Genomic DNA, 14244 nt, shown 5'->3' on the forward strand with positions numbered 1-14244 from the left:
AAAAAAAGAAACAGAAAAAATAAAAATTCTTTGTCCATTTCTTATAATAGTAACAATTTCTTATCTACAATTATTAAAAAAGATAATTCTCATTTGTTTCCTACTTTGATGGAACAAGATCAAAATAAAAAATTTATATCCTTATCACATATAAGCCATATAAAAAATGAAAAGTCAAGATATCATGATGAATACCATATTACATCAAATTTTATACCATATTATTTTTTTATGAGAAAAAATAAAACAATCTGTAAAATATATAACGAATCGAAAGAACACTCTTCTATTACTTGTCATATGGATGATTTCTTTTTAAACTGTCAAAGTATAGATAGAATGAAATTAAAAAACTCTGGAAATACTCAATATTTTTATATGTTACACAATATAGAGGAAGCACAAAATGACCCAACTGTAGAAATGTATTATAAATATTTAGATGATCTTATAAAAAAAAAGAGTAATGGTAATGTATATGATGATTATTCGTTGTGTTCAATGTTGCATGATACAAAAAATGAAAAAATAAAAAAAAATGATAATATTAAAAAAAATGATAATATTAAAAAAAACGATAAAACGAGTAAATATAAATATATATATAATAACACAAATATAATAAATACAAGTAATGATTCCATTTATGAAACAGAGAGGTGTAGTAATAATATTATTAATATTGGTGGAGGAAATATATCAGGGAATTATAATATAGATATGGAAGTAGATACCAATTTAGATATATATAATAATAAAAAAAGTGTAATAAATAAAATAAATGAACGGAACACATTTAATCAAATAAATAAAAAAGATGTAAAAAGATTAAGTTCGGTGGAAATGGATATATATATTAAAAGAATGATGTTAAATGAAAAAATAAAAACTAATCAAGAAAGAATTGATAGTAGAAATAAATGGAATGCATTATATCAATTTATATTTTCTTGTATAGGAGCATCGTTAAGTATATATTTTTATTTAGATTTACCATTATTAAGAACAAAATTAGATTATATTTTAACATGTATGATAATTTTATTTTGTTATATATTTATTGGGTTACCATTACTTCAGGTTGAATTATCACTAGGACAATTATCACAAAGTAGTATAGTAAATAGTTTATGTTTTTTAAAAAAAAAATTGAAAGGTATAGGTCTTCTAACCTTTATAATATTATTTTATTTGCTAATGAGAAATATGTCTAATAGTATAAACACCATGTTGATTGTTGTAAATTCTGTGTGGAGACCATTACCTTGGGATATGAAAGAATGTGAAAAAATAAATAATGAACAAAATTGTTTAAGCGATATAAAATGTAGGTGGATAAAATGGAACAAAAGAAATGAACATACGTTGTTTAAACAGCAAGATAATATACAATCTAAATATCTATTAAAAAATGGTATATCAGATAATTATTTATCACAAAAAGAACACAATGATTATTTAAATATATTATTTATGTATAGTAAAAAAAGCGAATCTGAACAGAATATTCCACATTCTTGTGTCTCCATATCAATTATTCAAATAATACTTTTCTTTACAGAGAATATATCGTTTACATGGAAAATAATATCATTAATTGTTATAATAATATTGTTATATTTCTTATTAAAAATAGAAACAATGTCTTTAAATCAAAGTTTACATTATATCCTATCAATCGTTTTCATAACTGTTTTTTTACAAATACTTATATTGTACTATATGTTAGAACCAAAGGGGTATTCAGAAAATCAAAATATAACAACAAAATATAATAGTTGTATATTTTTTAGTAAGGAATATTTTCTACATATTAATTTTTATTTAATTATCAAAATAATTTGTCTTGTCTTATTTTCTATTAATTGTTCTACTGGAATAAATTATATTTTTTCTTCATATACAAATATAGGAGATAATATGATTAAGAAGTCTTATTATATAATATTAGGTTCTTTTATAGTAACCATAACGTATATAACATATTATTATTTATGTATATTACACATATATAACAATAATAATAGTAATAGTAATAGTAATAGTAATATTATTAGTATTGATGATGATGAAAATATATTAAATTTTATTATAGACTATTATAATATATTCCCCATAAATATTTCTCATATTGAAAAAGAAAAAAATAGAATTTTTTCATTATTATTAAACAATGTAAAATATCATAATATACCTTATCATATTATTATATACCTTTTAGTTTTATCAAAATATATACCCTTTTCAAATATGATGTGCTTTTTATATTTCCTATCTTCTTTATTAGTCCTATTAATAACATTAACTATTCATATAAAAGTTATAATAATCATATTGAAAGAATGTAGAATATTTAGAAAGATTAGTAAAAAAAGATTTATTATATATATAATAATATTATATTTTTTTGCTAGTCTTTTAAATCTATTTTTCTTTACATCATATATTAGTTTTCTTTTAAATTATAACATCATATATAATATTTATTTATTTATAGTCATTTTTCAAATGATTTCTATAACTTGGGTATATGGTTCAGAATATACATCTAAAAAAATTAAGCACAAAAAAATATATTTTTATTTTTCTATTCATTTTTTTTTATCCATATTTTTAATACCAACGTTGATATATCCATATTATTATAATATATATAATAACACATATATCTTTTCTTCTATTCTTATATTGAACATAATACAATTTATTTTGGTTCATGCATATTTCTTATATTCTATAAAGTTACCTAAAAAAACATTAAAGCAAAAAATAAGTTATTTGTATATATTCAATATGATAATGTTAAAAAGAAAATTAAATAATATATTCTATGGAAAATACAGAAAATATGATACAGAAATATATAAAAATAAATATAATAATAATAATAATAATAATATTAAAAGGAATAAAATTTACAAATGTCATATTCCTCAAAAACTTACAACAACTTGGTGTTTTTTATTAAAATATTTCATAACAACTATTTTTATATTTATACTAATATCTAATTTATTACATCATGTGTATGAAAATAATAAATTATATCACAAATTACAACAAAATAATTATATGCAAAGTGATAAGTCCAAATATTATCTTAACAAAATAAATAAATCATATATAAAATATAGTAATGACGATTTTTATTATTTAAGAAAAGCACTTGATAAAAATGAAAAAATCGAAAAAAAGAAATTCAATGAAAAAAATAATAATACTCAAAATTTATTAAATAACAATACAATAAATGAATACCATAAAAGGAAGGATGAACAAAATAAAGACAACTATATCTATCATCATATATATATTAACACGCTTATATATATTATTGTAACTATTTTATTTATAATATTTCTTTTCTTGTTTTCTTTTTTTTCCTATTTTAAACACAAGAAATTCAATATATTTATTAACACACCAAATAAGCTTTATAATATAAATGATATACAATATAAAAAAAGGAAACCAATAAATCTTTTATATACAAGATCTATTTTTTTTTTTGAAGAAATATTACCGGTCCAATATATTATGCCTTCAAACATTTGGACCCATATAAACAAACATTTGAAAACAGAAAGTTTTAATCAATCATTAAAAAAGGATTATCAAAATTGTGAAAACATTATAGACAAAAAATTTCTTTTTTATGATAAAGCACAATATGAAAGTTATATTTTAGGTCTCATATGTCAAGGATCAAGACTTGACCATTTTAAACAAAAAAATAAAAATAAATAAAATAAAATAAAATAAATAAAATAAAATAAAATAAAATAAATAAAATAAAATAAATGTACAATATATATATATAAATATATATATATATATATATATATGTGTGTGTATATTTTTGCGAAACAAATAATTTGTAAATTACAAAAAAAAAAAAATAATAATATTTTTATAAATACAAATATTAATTTTTGTCTTATTTAAGAGGTTTCATACCCAACTCCTTCCTAATTTCATTCCACCTATCAACAGACAATTCGTCCTTTTTAGTTTCATCACCAAATGAATTATCCATTTTTTTTTTCCTTTCTTTTTTTTTTTCATCATAACTATCATTGCTTTGAGAACTTGAATGATAATTTTCTTTTTTTTTTTGTTTTTTTAAAAAGAATAACTTTTTTTTTTTTTTTTTATCATGTTCTTCCTTTTTATTTTGAACACTATATTCTGAACTTGTAAAAGAATTTTTACTATCCGATGAGTATTTTCGTTTTTCTTTTTTTTTTTTATAATCATATTTCGAATGTGTTTTTTTTTTTTTTTTTTTTCTATCCAGATCACTACTATAATCAGAATGATGATGTTTTTCCTTCTCATCATACTTATTATATTTATTGTTATACATTCTATTGTGTTTCTTGTCCTTATCATAATTTCTTTCCTTTTTATGATAATTATGATCGTCTTCTGATGAATATTTATTAAATTTTTTATATCTTTTTAACATATCCCTTTGTTTATATTCATTCTTATTTTTGCTACCCTCCTCCTTATCTTTATTATGTGTATCCTCCTTATTCTGAAACAGTTCATTATCTGAAGAAATGTTCAATAATACTTTGTAATATTCTAAATTTTTTCTTTCTAATAAATTATTTTCTTCTAACACTTGTCTCTTTGTCAAGGTTGGAAAATCCACATCTAGAAAATTATTTAAAATTAAACAATTATCAACAAATACGTCCATATATATTTTTTCAAATGTACCATTTTGTAATCGCATTCTAATTTTTCTATAATCAAATAATATGGGTTCTAAATGACTATATATTTCTAAGCTCTTCCCTATTAACCTTAAATAAAATATACCTAGTGCTCTTAAATATACAAAGTCTTCATTTTTTATATATTCATATATTATATCTTTATCAGGTTGAATTTGTAACAGTTTTAAGATTAAGCATAAAAAACGTGTGGGCTTTCTATTACCCCCGTAGGTACCACCTACGTATTTTAAATTTATCGCTTGGTCAATAATGGATTCAGCTACAAAAAAATAAAAAAAATAAAAAAAATAAATAATATAATATAATGAATAATATAATAATACAATTATAATACGTATGGAATATATATATTTATCCCAATGAATACATCAAAAAAAAACAAAAAAAAAACAACATAATAATAATTAATATATAATTTTATTACATGTCAGAGCAAAGCATTTTTCCTTCCAATATGGGCTATCATATATTTTACTTCTTATTATATTTGATATTAAGTATTGTGGATTGGACCCAAAAAATTTTATAGCACTGGCATCAGTGCGGTTAGCCATACTTACATTATTTATTTATATAAAAAATGTTAATTATATGGAAATATTCTCGAAGAAATAATATCCTTTTTATTTCCCCTATTTTTAGTTCTTACTTTTTTTTAAATCAAAAAAAATTTTTTTTTTTTTTTAAAGTCATCTTTTTTGCATCTCCAATTGTCATTTCAAGTTCATTTTTATAAAACATATATATAATATAAATAAATATAAATATATATATATATATATATTATATATATATATATTTATTTATCCCTTTTTCTTTTAATTATATATATTGAAAAATTATTATTAATAGATAATCATATTCATATATATATATATATATATATATATATATATATATACATGTTTTTTTTTATTTATTTAATTTTTTTCTTTTCATTCTTTATATTTAAAAAAAAATAAATAAAATGATATTACTATAATAATATAATTATTATAATATATATATATATATATATATATATATATATATTAATATGGCCTTCTTTTGTGGTATGCTAATATATATACAATTGTATTTTACGCATATATACGCAAATATTCTTTTCCTCCATTGTACTATAATTTCATTTATTATTTTTTTATTTTTTTTTTTTATTTGTTAATATATTTTATTCCTTATGATTACCATTACAAATTAAAAAGAAAAAAAAATAAAATAATTAAATTACAGGATGTATTACAATTTAATATGTACCCAAAATTAATGTTACATATATGTGATATTTTTGTCAGTTCATTTTACCAGTTAAGGAAATAAAAAAAGAAATAGAATTTTTTTTTTTTTTTTTTTTTTTTTTTTTGTTAATATTATATACAATATAATGAATGGATTGCAATTTTTAATTCGAATTAATAAAAATATTATAAGAAGATTTTCAAGTTTGTATTCTCCCAATATAAAGAAAAATGTGCCTGATTATATAGATTTCGAAACATTTTATCCTAAAAAAGAAATAAAGCCAGATATTATGACGGCTTTTACTATGGCCAAACAACAACGATTAGAGAAGCTGTTGGAAAATAATCCTTTGGTATTATACAAAGGTAGGGTTATAAAAAAATTATCATGTCCAAGAATAAAAAATTCTGGAAGAAATAATGTAGGAAAAATAACTGTTCGTCATAGAGGTGGAGGACATGCTCAGAGATTAAGATTTATTGATTTTAAAAGATCAAGAAAAGATATATATAGTACTGTATTACGAATAGAATATGATCCATCTCGAAGTGCACATATAGCACTGATTCAATATGAAGATGGTGTATTATCATATATATTAGCTCCTTTATTATTAAGGCCTGGAGATAAAATTATAGCAAGCAAGTATGCAAATATTAACCCTGGAAATTCTTTACCATTACAAAATATTCCTGTCGGAAGTATTATTCATAATATTGAAATGAGACCAGGAGCAGGGGGACAGTTAATAAGGGCAGCTGGTACATACGCCACAATAATTAGTAAAGACAATGAATATGCAACAATTAAATTAAAATCTACTGAGATTAGAAAATTTCCTTTACAATGTTGGGCAACAATTGGACAAGTTTCAAATTTAGAAAGACATATGAGAATTCTAGGAAAAGCAGGGGTTAATAGATGGTTAGGAAAAAGGCCAGTCGTTAGAGGAGTTGCCATGAACCCTTCAAAACATCCGCATGGAGGAGGTACTAGTAAAAAACATACCAAAAGACCAAAATGTTCCTTATGGGGTATATGTAGAGATGGATATAAAACAAGGAGTAAGAAAAAACCTCTTGGATTAATTATAAGGAGAAACATATGTGGCCGTTTACAAAAAAAGTACGGTGTTAAATCGTGATGAAAATATATATATATTATATGTATAAAGAATATTATGTACACCTTTTTATTTTTAAGAAGGTACATAAAAAAATATATATATATATATATTATATGTGCAATATATTTTTGCACCATGGGAATTGTTTTTGTTTTTTATTTTTTTTTTGTTGTTTCATTTGTTGAGTAATGGAAGCATGAGCCCAAACAAAGTATACACAAAATTGAATGAATAAAAATATATATATATATATATATATATATTGATGCTCATATTTATATATAAATGCCTTGTAAATAATAGACTGGAGGAGGGGGAAAAAAAAAAAAAATCATCATTCACAATATAATGTTGTGAATTTAAAATTATCTTTTTATATGAATCCATATATATATATATATATATATATATATTATCATACCATTTTAAGAAACATTCAGATAAACATTTATTATATATATATTATAAATGCACTATATTAAATTTACAAATAAGCATGTGTCATTTTTTTAAATTTGCTTTTTACTTTTTTTTAATATTCATTTATGGATAATTATAGAATGATATGATGTGGTATTTTATTCATAACAATTTTGTTTTTATAACTTTTTTTATTTTTTATTTTATTTTTTTTTTTGTGTAAATATTTTTTTATTAATATATGGCATATGTTATATGAAGCCCTATATTTTTCATAAATTTTAACGCAAAATATTATATCGATTTCATTTTTTATTTTTTTATTTTTTTATTTTTTTATTTTTTTATTTTTTTATTTTTTTTCGTTATATATTATGTGTACTTTTTTTTTTTAAAACAAATATATAAATAAAAATAAATTGTACTTATACAAATGAGTACAGTATAATTTATTATTTACTTATATATTTTTAAATATAACTCTTTTTTGAAAAAACTTGATACATAAAAGATATTCTCAAAAAAAAAAAATAACAATATTTATATATGTTATATATATATATATATAAACATTATTTTATTGAAATAAATTCCCTAAACGTATATCCCAAATTTGTGTATCCTTGCAGATATCAATATATTTTATTAAATATTATATATGTATAATTTTTTATTCCTTTTTTTTTTTTTTCTACCATTTAGTATCGTAAATAATACTCCTATAAATTATGTGATATTTATATATCTTTATTTATTTTCTTTTCAAAAAAAAAAAAAAAATATATATTATTTTTTAATTGCGTCTTATTTTATAATGTATGATGAAAAATATAATTTGATTTTATATATATATATATATATATATATATTATATGATTAATTTTTAAATAATATATCTTAATTTTAAATTCTTTTTCTCCATGATATAATTTTTTTTTTCTTTAAAATATTATGTACACATTGCGAAGGAACACTTGTTAATATATGCATAAAAATTATATATATAATAATATATATATATATATATATTTTTAAATAATTGAATAAATATAAATATGATATATATTTTGCATACGTATTTTTTTTTTTTAATTTATTTTTTTTTTTTTTTTATTTTTTTTTAATACCTTTAAATTTTGAAAAAAAGAAAATTATTTGCGTGTCATAGCAAAAAATCATAAGAAATATAAATATATAATATTATTAAATATTATTGTTATATATAAAAGCGATAATAATTATAACGTATTCATAATTTAAATATTATATTATATTTTTTTTTTTTTATTTATTATTTGAACTATATCACAATGCATAAGTTATTTTATAAATCATATATTAGGGAATTCATTGGAGAATTTTTAGGAACCTTCGTTTTAATGTTTCTTGGTGAAGGAGCTACAGCAAATTTCCATACAACTGGATTATCTAGCGATTGGTATAAATTATGTTTAGGTTGGGGTTTAGCAGTATTTTTTGGGATATTAGTATCAGCAAAATTGAGTGGTGCACATTTAAATTTAGCTGTTTCAGTAGGTTTATCATCTATTAATAAATTTGATTTTAAAAAGATACCTGTATATTTCATTGCACAATTATTAGGAGCATTTGTAGGAACATCAACTGTATATGGATTATATTACGGATTTATATCTAGTAGTAAGATTCCTCAATTTGCATGGGAAACTAGTAAAAATGAAGCCATAAGTTTAACTGGTGCATTTTTTAATGAATTATTATTAACTGGTATATTATTGCTAGTAATATTATTAGTAGTTGATGAAAATATATGTGGAAAATTTCACATATTAAAACTTAGCTCTGTTGTTGGATTAATTATTTTATGTATTGGTATAACTTTCGGTGGGAATACTGGATTTGCTCTTAACCCTTCAAGAGATTTAGGAGCCAGATTTTTATCCCTAATCGCATATGGAAAAGCTACATTTACAAGAGATAATTGTTATTTTTGGGTGCCTCTTGTAGCTCCATGTGTAGGTAGTGTAGTATTTTGTCAGTTCTATGATAAAGTTATTTGCCCCTTAGTCGATCTTGCAAATAATGAAAAGGATGGTGTAGATTTGTAATCATACATCATACGGCATAAAAAGGAATAAACCAAATTTATTTTTACCATATAAAATATATATATATATACATACATACATATAATATATATGTTTTTTTTTTTTTTTTTTTTTTTTTTTTGACATCCCTATTTTATTTTTATATTTAGTATTATCTTAAAAATTCATTATTTTGGGATTTGTATCCGTTAATGATTTTTGTACATTTTATAAAGATGTAAATTTTTTTCTTTTAATATTTCATTATGATATTCATTATGCTTCATATCTTTTTAATTACATTATAATTTTATTATTTTTCTTTAAACGAATATACATCATTCTGCAATTTTTCATTATACGTATATAAATGAATATTAGCATACAAATATGTGTATATATATATATATATATATATATTTATGTTATACCAAAATATGAATTTTTTTTATGTGTGAATAATCCATTGTTATATATATATTTCACCTATATCAAAGTATTATATATATGGAAGTATAGTTTTTAATATTTAAATATAATAATGAAGGATTCATTCATTTTACATATATTTCTACATATACGTATTAACTTATTTGACGATGTCGAATATATATTCTTCCTGAAGAATATAAAAATGAACAAAGAAATAAACAAATAAATAAATATATATATATATATATTTTTTGAGATAAATCGAAAGAATATTAGAAATATTATATGGGTATATAAATAGATATTTATATATTACCACTTTATGCATAATAAAAAAGTTTGTGAGGGAGGGAAAAAAAAAAAAAAATGAAAAAAAAAAGGTACCATTATACAATGAAATTAAAATAAATGATTAATATATATATATATATATATTTATGCCTTTTGAACTATTGTTATATAATTCAATAATCAAATTTTATTTTGTGAAATGATATATGACTAATATCGTAATTTGTCACCATCCTAGAACTGTGTAATATATTAAAATGTTGCTAAATATATGTTTAAGAGAAGTTATTTCTGAACGTAATAAAAAATATATAGATCTTATTAATGAATTTATGCAATTAATATATAAATATATTTATATTTAAATCTGAATTTATAAATACAAATATAAAAAAAAAAAAAAAAAAAAAAAATCAATATTATCATGTATATATTATTAAACACTAACATATTATATATATATATATATATATATATACATATTTTTGATTTTGAGAATTCAAGAAATTATAGAATAAAGCTTTCTTAAAATTAAGCATATACATTATTAATTGAACAATATTTTATGAAACATACAATTTTGAAAGTTTTCATGATATTTATGAAATATATGTTCCATTTTTGAATTCTTCAATTATATATATATATATATATATATATATATATATATGTATATATTTCATTTTATTCTCACAATTTTATATTTTTAATTTTATCAATGATAAATCTAAGAAAAGTGCTTTTTCCTAACTGTGTTATTAATAAACGTTTTTCGAATAATTATTTCAAAAGGGTTATAACATATTATACAAAAACACATGAATATATAAAAATTGAGGATGGTAATTTGAAGAACACAAAAGATATGACTAATGTCAAATGTAAAATAGGAATTAGTAATTATGGAACTGATAAACTAGGAGAAATAGTGTACGTGGATGTAGCACATAATATAAATGATCATGTAAAAAAAGGAGATTGTATAGCAACAATTGAAAGTGTTAAGAGTGTCGGAGATGTATATACTCCTGTAAGTGGGAAAATTATAAATATAAATAATAAGATCATAGATAACGTGAATTTAATGAATGAGCAATCAGAAATGGATGGATGGATTATGGAATTAGAAGCAAGTCAAATAAATGAAAAAGAAATTATGAATATTTCAGAATATGAAAAAATGTGTGAAGAAGAAGAACAAAATGAAGAAAAGAAAATAGAGCAAAATGAAATTAATTGTATGGAAGAAAAAAATAAAAATAAAATATTTGATATAAATGATATGAAAAATATTGAAAATAAGGGAGCAAAATAATGAAAAAATATAAAAGTAAGGAGTTATATAAAAAAAAAAAAAAATTATGCTTAATTTAATTGACAGGTCAATATTAATACAAAAATATGGATGTAATATATCAATTGTAAAATCATTATTAGTTTTATGATAAACAAATAAGATGGTAGAAATAAAAATTTTAATATTTCCTATATTTAGGTAAAATATATTTATCAATGATGGATAAAATATGAAATATATTTTTGGCATTTATATATAGCACAAAAGTTCTTGGTATGTATATTTTTTTTTTTTGTATATTATAAAATGAAATTATGAATTAAAATAATAATTAACCTAAATATGGTGTTATTAAAGCAAACTAACTAAACGTTATAAATAAATAAATATATATATATATATATATATATATATATTATATATGTTTATAGTTCTAATAAATTTCTCATTTTTATTATATAACTTCATATTTAATATATTCCTATTTATACTCGAATTTTTTATTGTATTTTTTTTTTTTTTTTAATGTTTTTATTTTTTAATTTTTTTTGTCTTTTAAATTCATACATGTGCATATTGAAATTATATGTATAAATATATATATATATATATATATATATATAACATACTAATTTATTTTTTATGTTATATAATTGGATTGTTTAATAACATGAAAATATTTTAATAAATTATCCAAAAAAATTTTCTTTTTTCCTTATTTTTCCTGAATTGTCAAAAAAAAAAAAAAAAAAAAAAAAAAAAAAAAAAAAAAAAAAACATATATATTAAAATAAACATATATATATAAAATATATAATATATATATATTATATATATGTTTTATTTTTTTGAAAAATAAAATCATAACCATTTTTGCATATACACATACATGTTTTATTATTTATCATTTCGATTTATTTTTAATATTACGCACTACTACAACTTATTTTTTATTTTAATTTATTTTTTCTTTTAAATTTAAATTAAAAAAATGTCCACAAAAAAATGTGATACATATATAATTATTTTATTTTAAAGATAAATATATATAAAAATAAATAAATATTTGGTAGATATGTGGATACCTTATAAAATAAATACATATGTAACATTATATAAGAAAAGAAAATTTTCAAAAAAAAAAATTTTATATTTTTATAAATCTTATATACGATATTTAAAATGATATAAAAAAATTCTGAAGAAAAAAAAAAAAAATTTCTTTTTCATCATTATTTAATGTAATGAAAATATAGAATATTTATTTTACCATTAATTATTTTTAAATAATCGACATATCATATTTTATATATATTTGAAAGACGTTATTTTCCATCATTTTTTAATTTTTTTCGTGTTTCTTATTGTTTTTATTTTATTTTATTTCATTTTTGTTTTTTTTTTTTTTTTTAATTTGTTTTGTTTTGTTTTCTTTTGTGTTGCTTTTTTTTTTTTTTTTTTTTTTTTTATTTAACAGATTGATACAACATAATAAGAAATAAAAAAAGAAAAAAATGTGTTGCTGTTTATGTGGATTATTAATTTTTGCTTTGGTGGCTCTAATAGTATTATTAATTATGAATGGAATTATAAAACTGAATTGATAAACAATTCTTTTTTCTAAGATGGGAATAGACAATTGTTTTGCTGATGTAAATATGTATTCTATAATGTAACATAAATATAAATGGATGATAATATGAAATATTTTATTTGGTTTTGTTTAAATGCTAAACCCAAAAATGGAAATTTTATCAAGTACATATCCTTCTGAATAATCAAAAATATATATAAATATATATATATATATTAATAAGAAGAGAATTATACGGTTTTTTAAATTAAAAATAAAAAAAATATACTGTAAATTATGAAATGAAGAAATTATTTTATAAGGAATTATAAATGTGGAATCAACTATTTTTTTTTTTAACATATATAAAATAAATATATATAGGCATTATAAATAAATATTAATTAATACATACATATATATATATATATATATAAGACATTTATTTTTTATTTTATTTATTCATTTTTATATATTTATATATTTATAGCTTAATTAGCTTGAGATTCATATTTCTTTGTTTTATATATATATATATATATTTTAAATTACAACCCTTTGTATTTTAATAAAAACTAAGAACGTTTTTATTTATATAAATTAGTTTATACACAGAAATATTAAAAAGGTTACAAATTATAAAATAGTAGTATTTTTCCTTTTTCTTTTTTTCTTAAATGTAAATGTTTCATTTTTTAATAAAAAATTAAAATGTTTTAATAAACATCAAAAGTATAGTAATATATTATATTAATCATAACATACATATATTTTCATTTATATTTTATTTAATAATTAAAAGCTCATAATGACTTCATAATTCTTATCATGATGTAAAAAGTCATGTTATAGAAATATAACCTTGGGGGGAAATCATTTATACATGAAATAATAAAATATGAATTCTATTATGAGAACATATCAAATTGATAAATAAATAAATAAATAAATATATATATATATATATATATATAATGTATTAATTATTCTATATTATAAAATTATTTTATTATTTATTATTTTAATATTATATAATGTATATATATTTA

At 18.9% G+C, this 14244-nt stretch overlaps 6 protein-coding genes across 6 annotated transcripts in view; 5 read left to right on the forward strand and 1 right to left on the reverse strand.

Annotated features, from left to right (window-relative positions):
• PGSY75_1132500 (putative amino acid transporter) overlaps positions 1-3747 on the forward strand; it is a gene marked incomplete at both ends in the record, with an annotated part of 4107 nt that extends 360 nt beyond the window's left edge. Inside the window, one exon of the mRNA XM_018786443.1 lies at positions 1-3747. This exon is cut by the window's left edge and continues 360 nt beyond it. Within this exon, the coding sequence (XP_018641238.1) occupies positions 1-3747 (3747 nt within the window).
• Positions 3748-3937: 190 nt separating this feature from the next.
• PGSY75_1132600 (putative pre-mRNA-splicing factor 38A) lies at positions 3938-5302 on the reverse strand (the record flags this gene model as incomplete). Its single annotated transcript, XM_018786444.1, has 2 exons — positions 3938-5007; positions 5173-5302. The coding sequence occupies 2 exons, from the start codon at positions 5300-5302 to the stop codon at positions 3938-3940; spliced, it is 1200 nt and encodes a 399-aa protein (XP_018641239.1).
• An 830-nt stretch (positions 5303-6132) lies between these two features.
• PGSY75_1132700 (mitochondrial ribosomal protein L2 precursor) lies at positions 6133-7134 on the forward strand (the record flags this gene model as incomplete). Its single annotated transcript, XM_018786445.1, has 1 exon — positions 6133-7134. The coding sequence occupies one exon, from the start codon at positions 6133-6135 to the stop codon at positions 7132-7134; it is 1002 nt and encodes a 333-aa protein (XP_018641240.1).
• A 1712-nt stretch (positions 7135-8846) lies between these two features.
• Positions 8847-9623, forward strand: PGSY75_1132800 (aquaglyceroporin; the record flags this gene model as incomplete). Its single annotated transcript, XM_018786446.1, has 1 exon — positions 8847-9623. One exon carries the CDS (start codon positions 8847-8849, stop codon positions 9621-9623), a length of 777 nt encoding a protein of 258 aa, XP_018641241.1.
• A 1420-nt stretch (positions 9624-11043) lies between these two features.
• On the forward strand, positions 11044-11640 carry PGSY75_1132900 (glycine cleavage system H protein; the record flags this gene model as incomplete). Its single annotated transcript, XM_018786447.1, has 1 exon — positions 11044-11640. The coding sequence occupies one exon, from the start codon at positions 11044-11046 to the stop codon at positions 11638-11640; it is 597 nt and encodes a 198-aa protein (XP_018641242.1).
• A 1496-nt stretch (positions 11641-13136) lies between these two features.
• PGSY75_1133000 (hypothetical protein) lies at positions 13137-13226 on the forward strand (the record flags this gene model as incomplete). The annotated part of the gene is made up of 1 exon (XM_018786448.1): positions 13137-13226. The coding sequence occupies one exon, from the start codon at positions 13137-13139 to the stop codon at positions 13224-13226; it is 90 nt and encodes a 29-aa protein (XP_018641243.1).
• Between the last annotated feature and the right edge of the window lie 1018 nt (positions 13227-14244).

Source organism: Plasmodium gaboni, chromosome 11 (genome assembly GCF_001602025.1).
Source record: "Plasmodium gaboni strain SY75 chromosome 11, whole genome shotgun sequence".
Lineage (NCBI taxonomy): Eukaryota > Apicomplexa > Aconoidasida > Haemosporida > Plasmodiidae > Plasmodium > Plasmodium gaboni.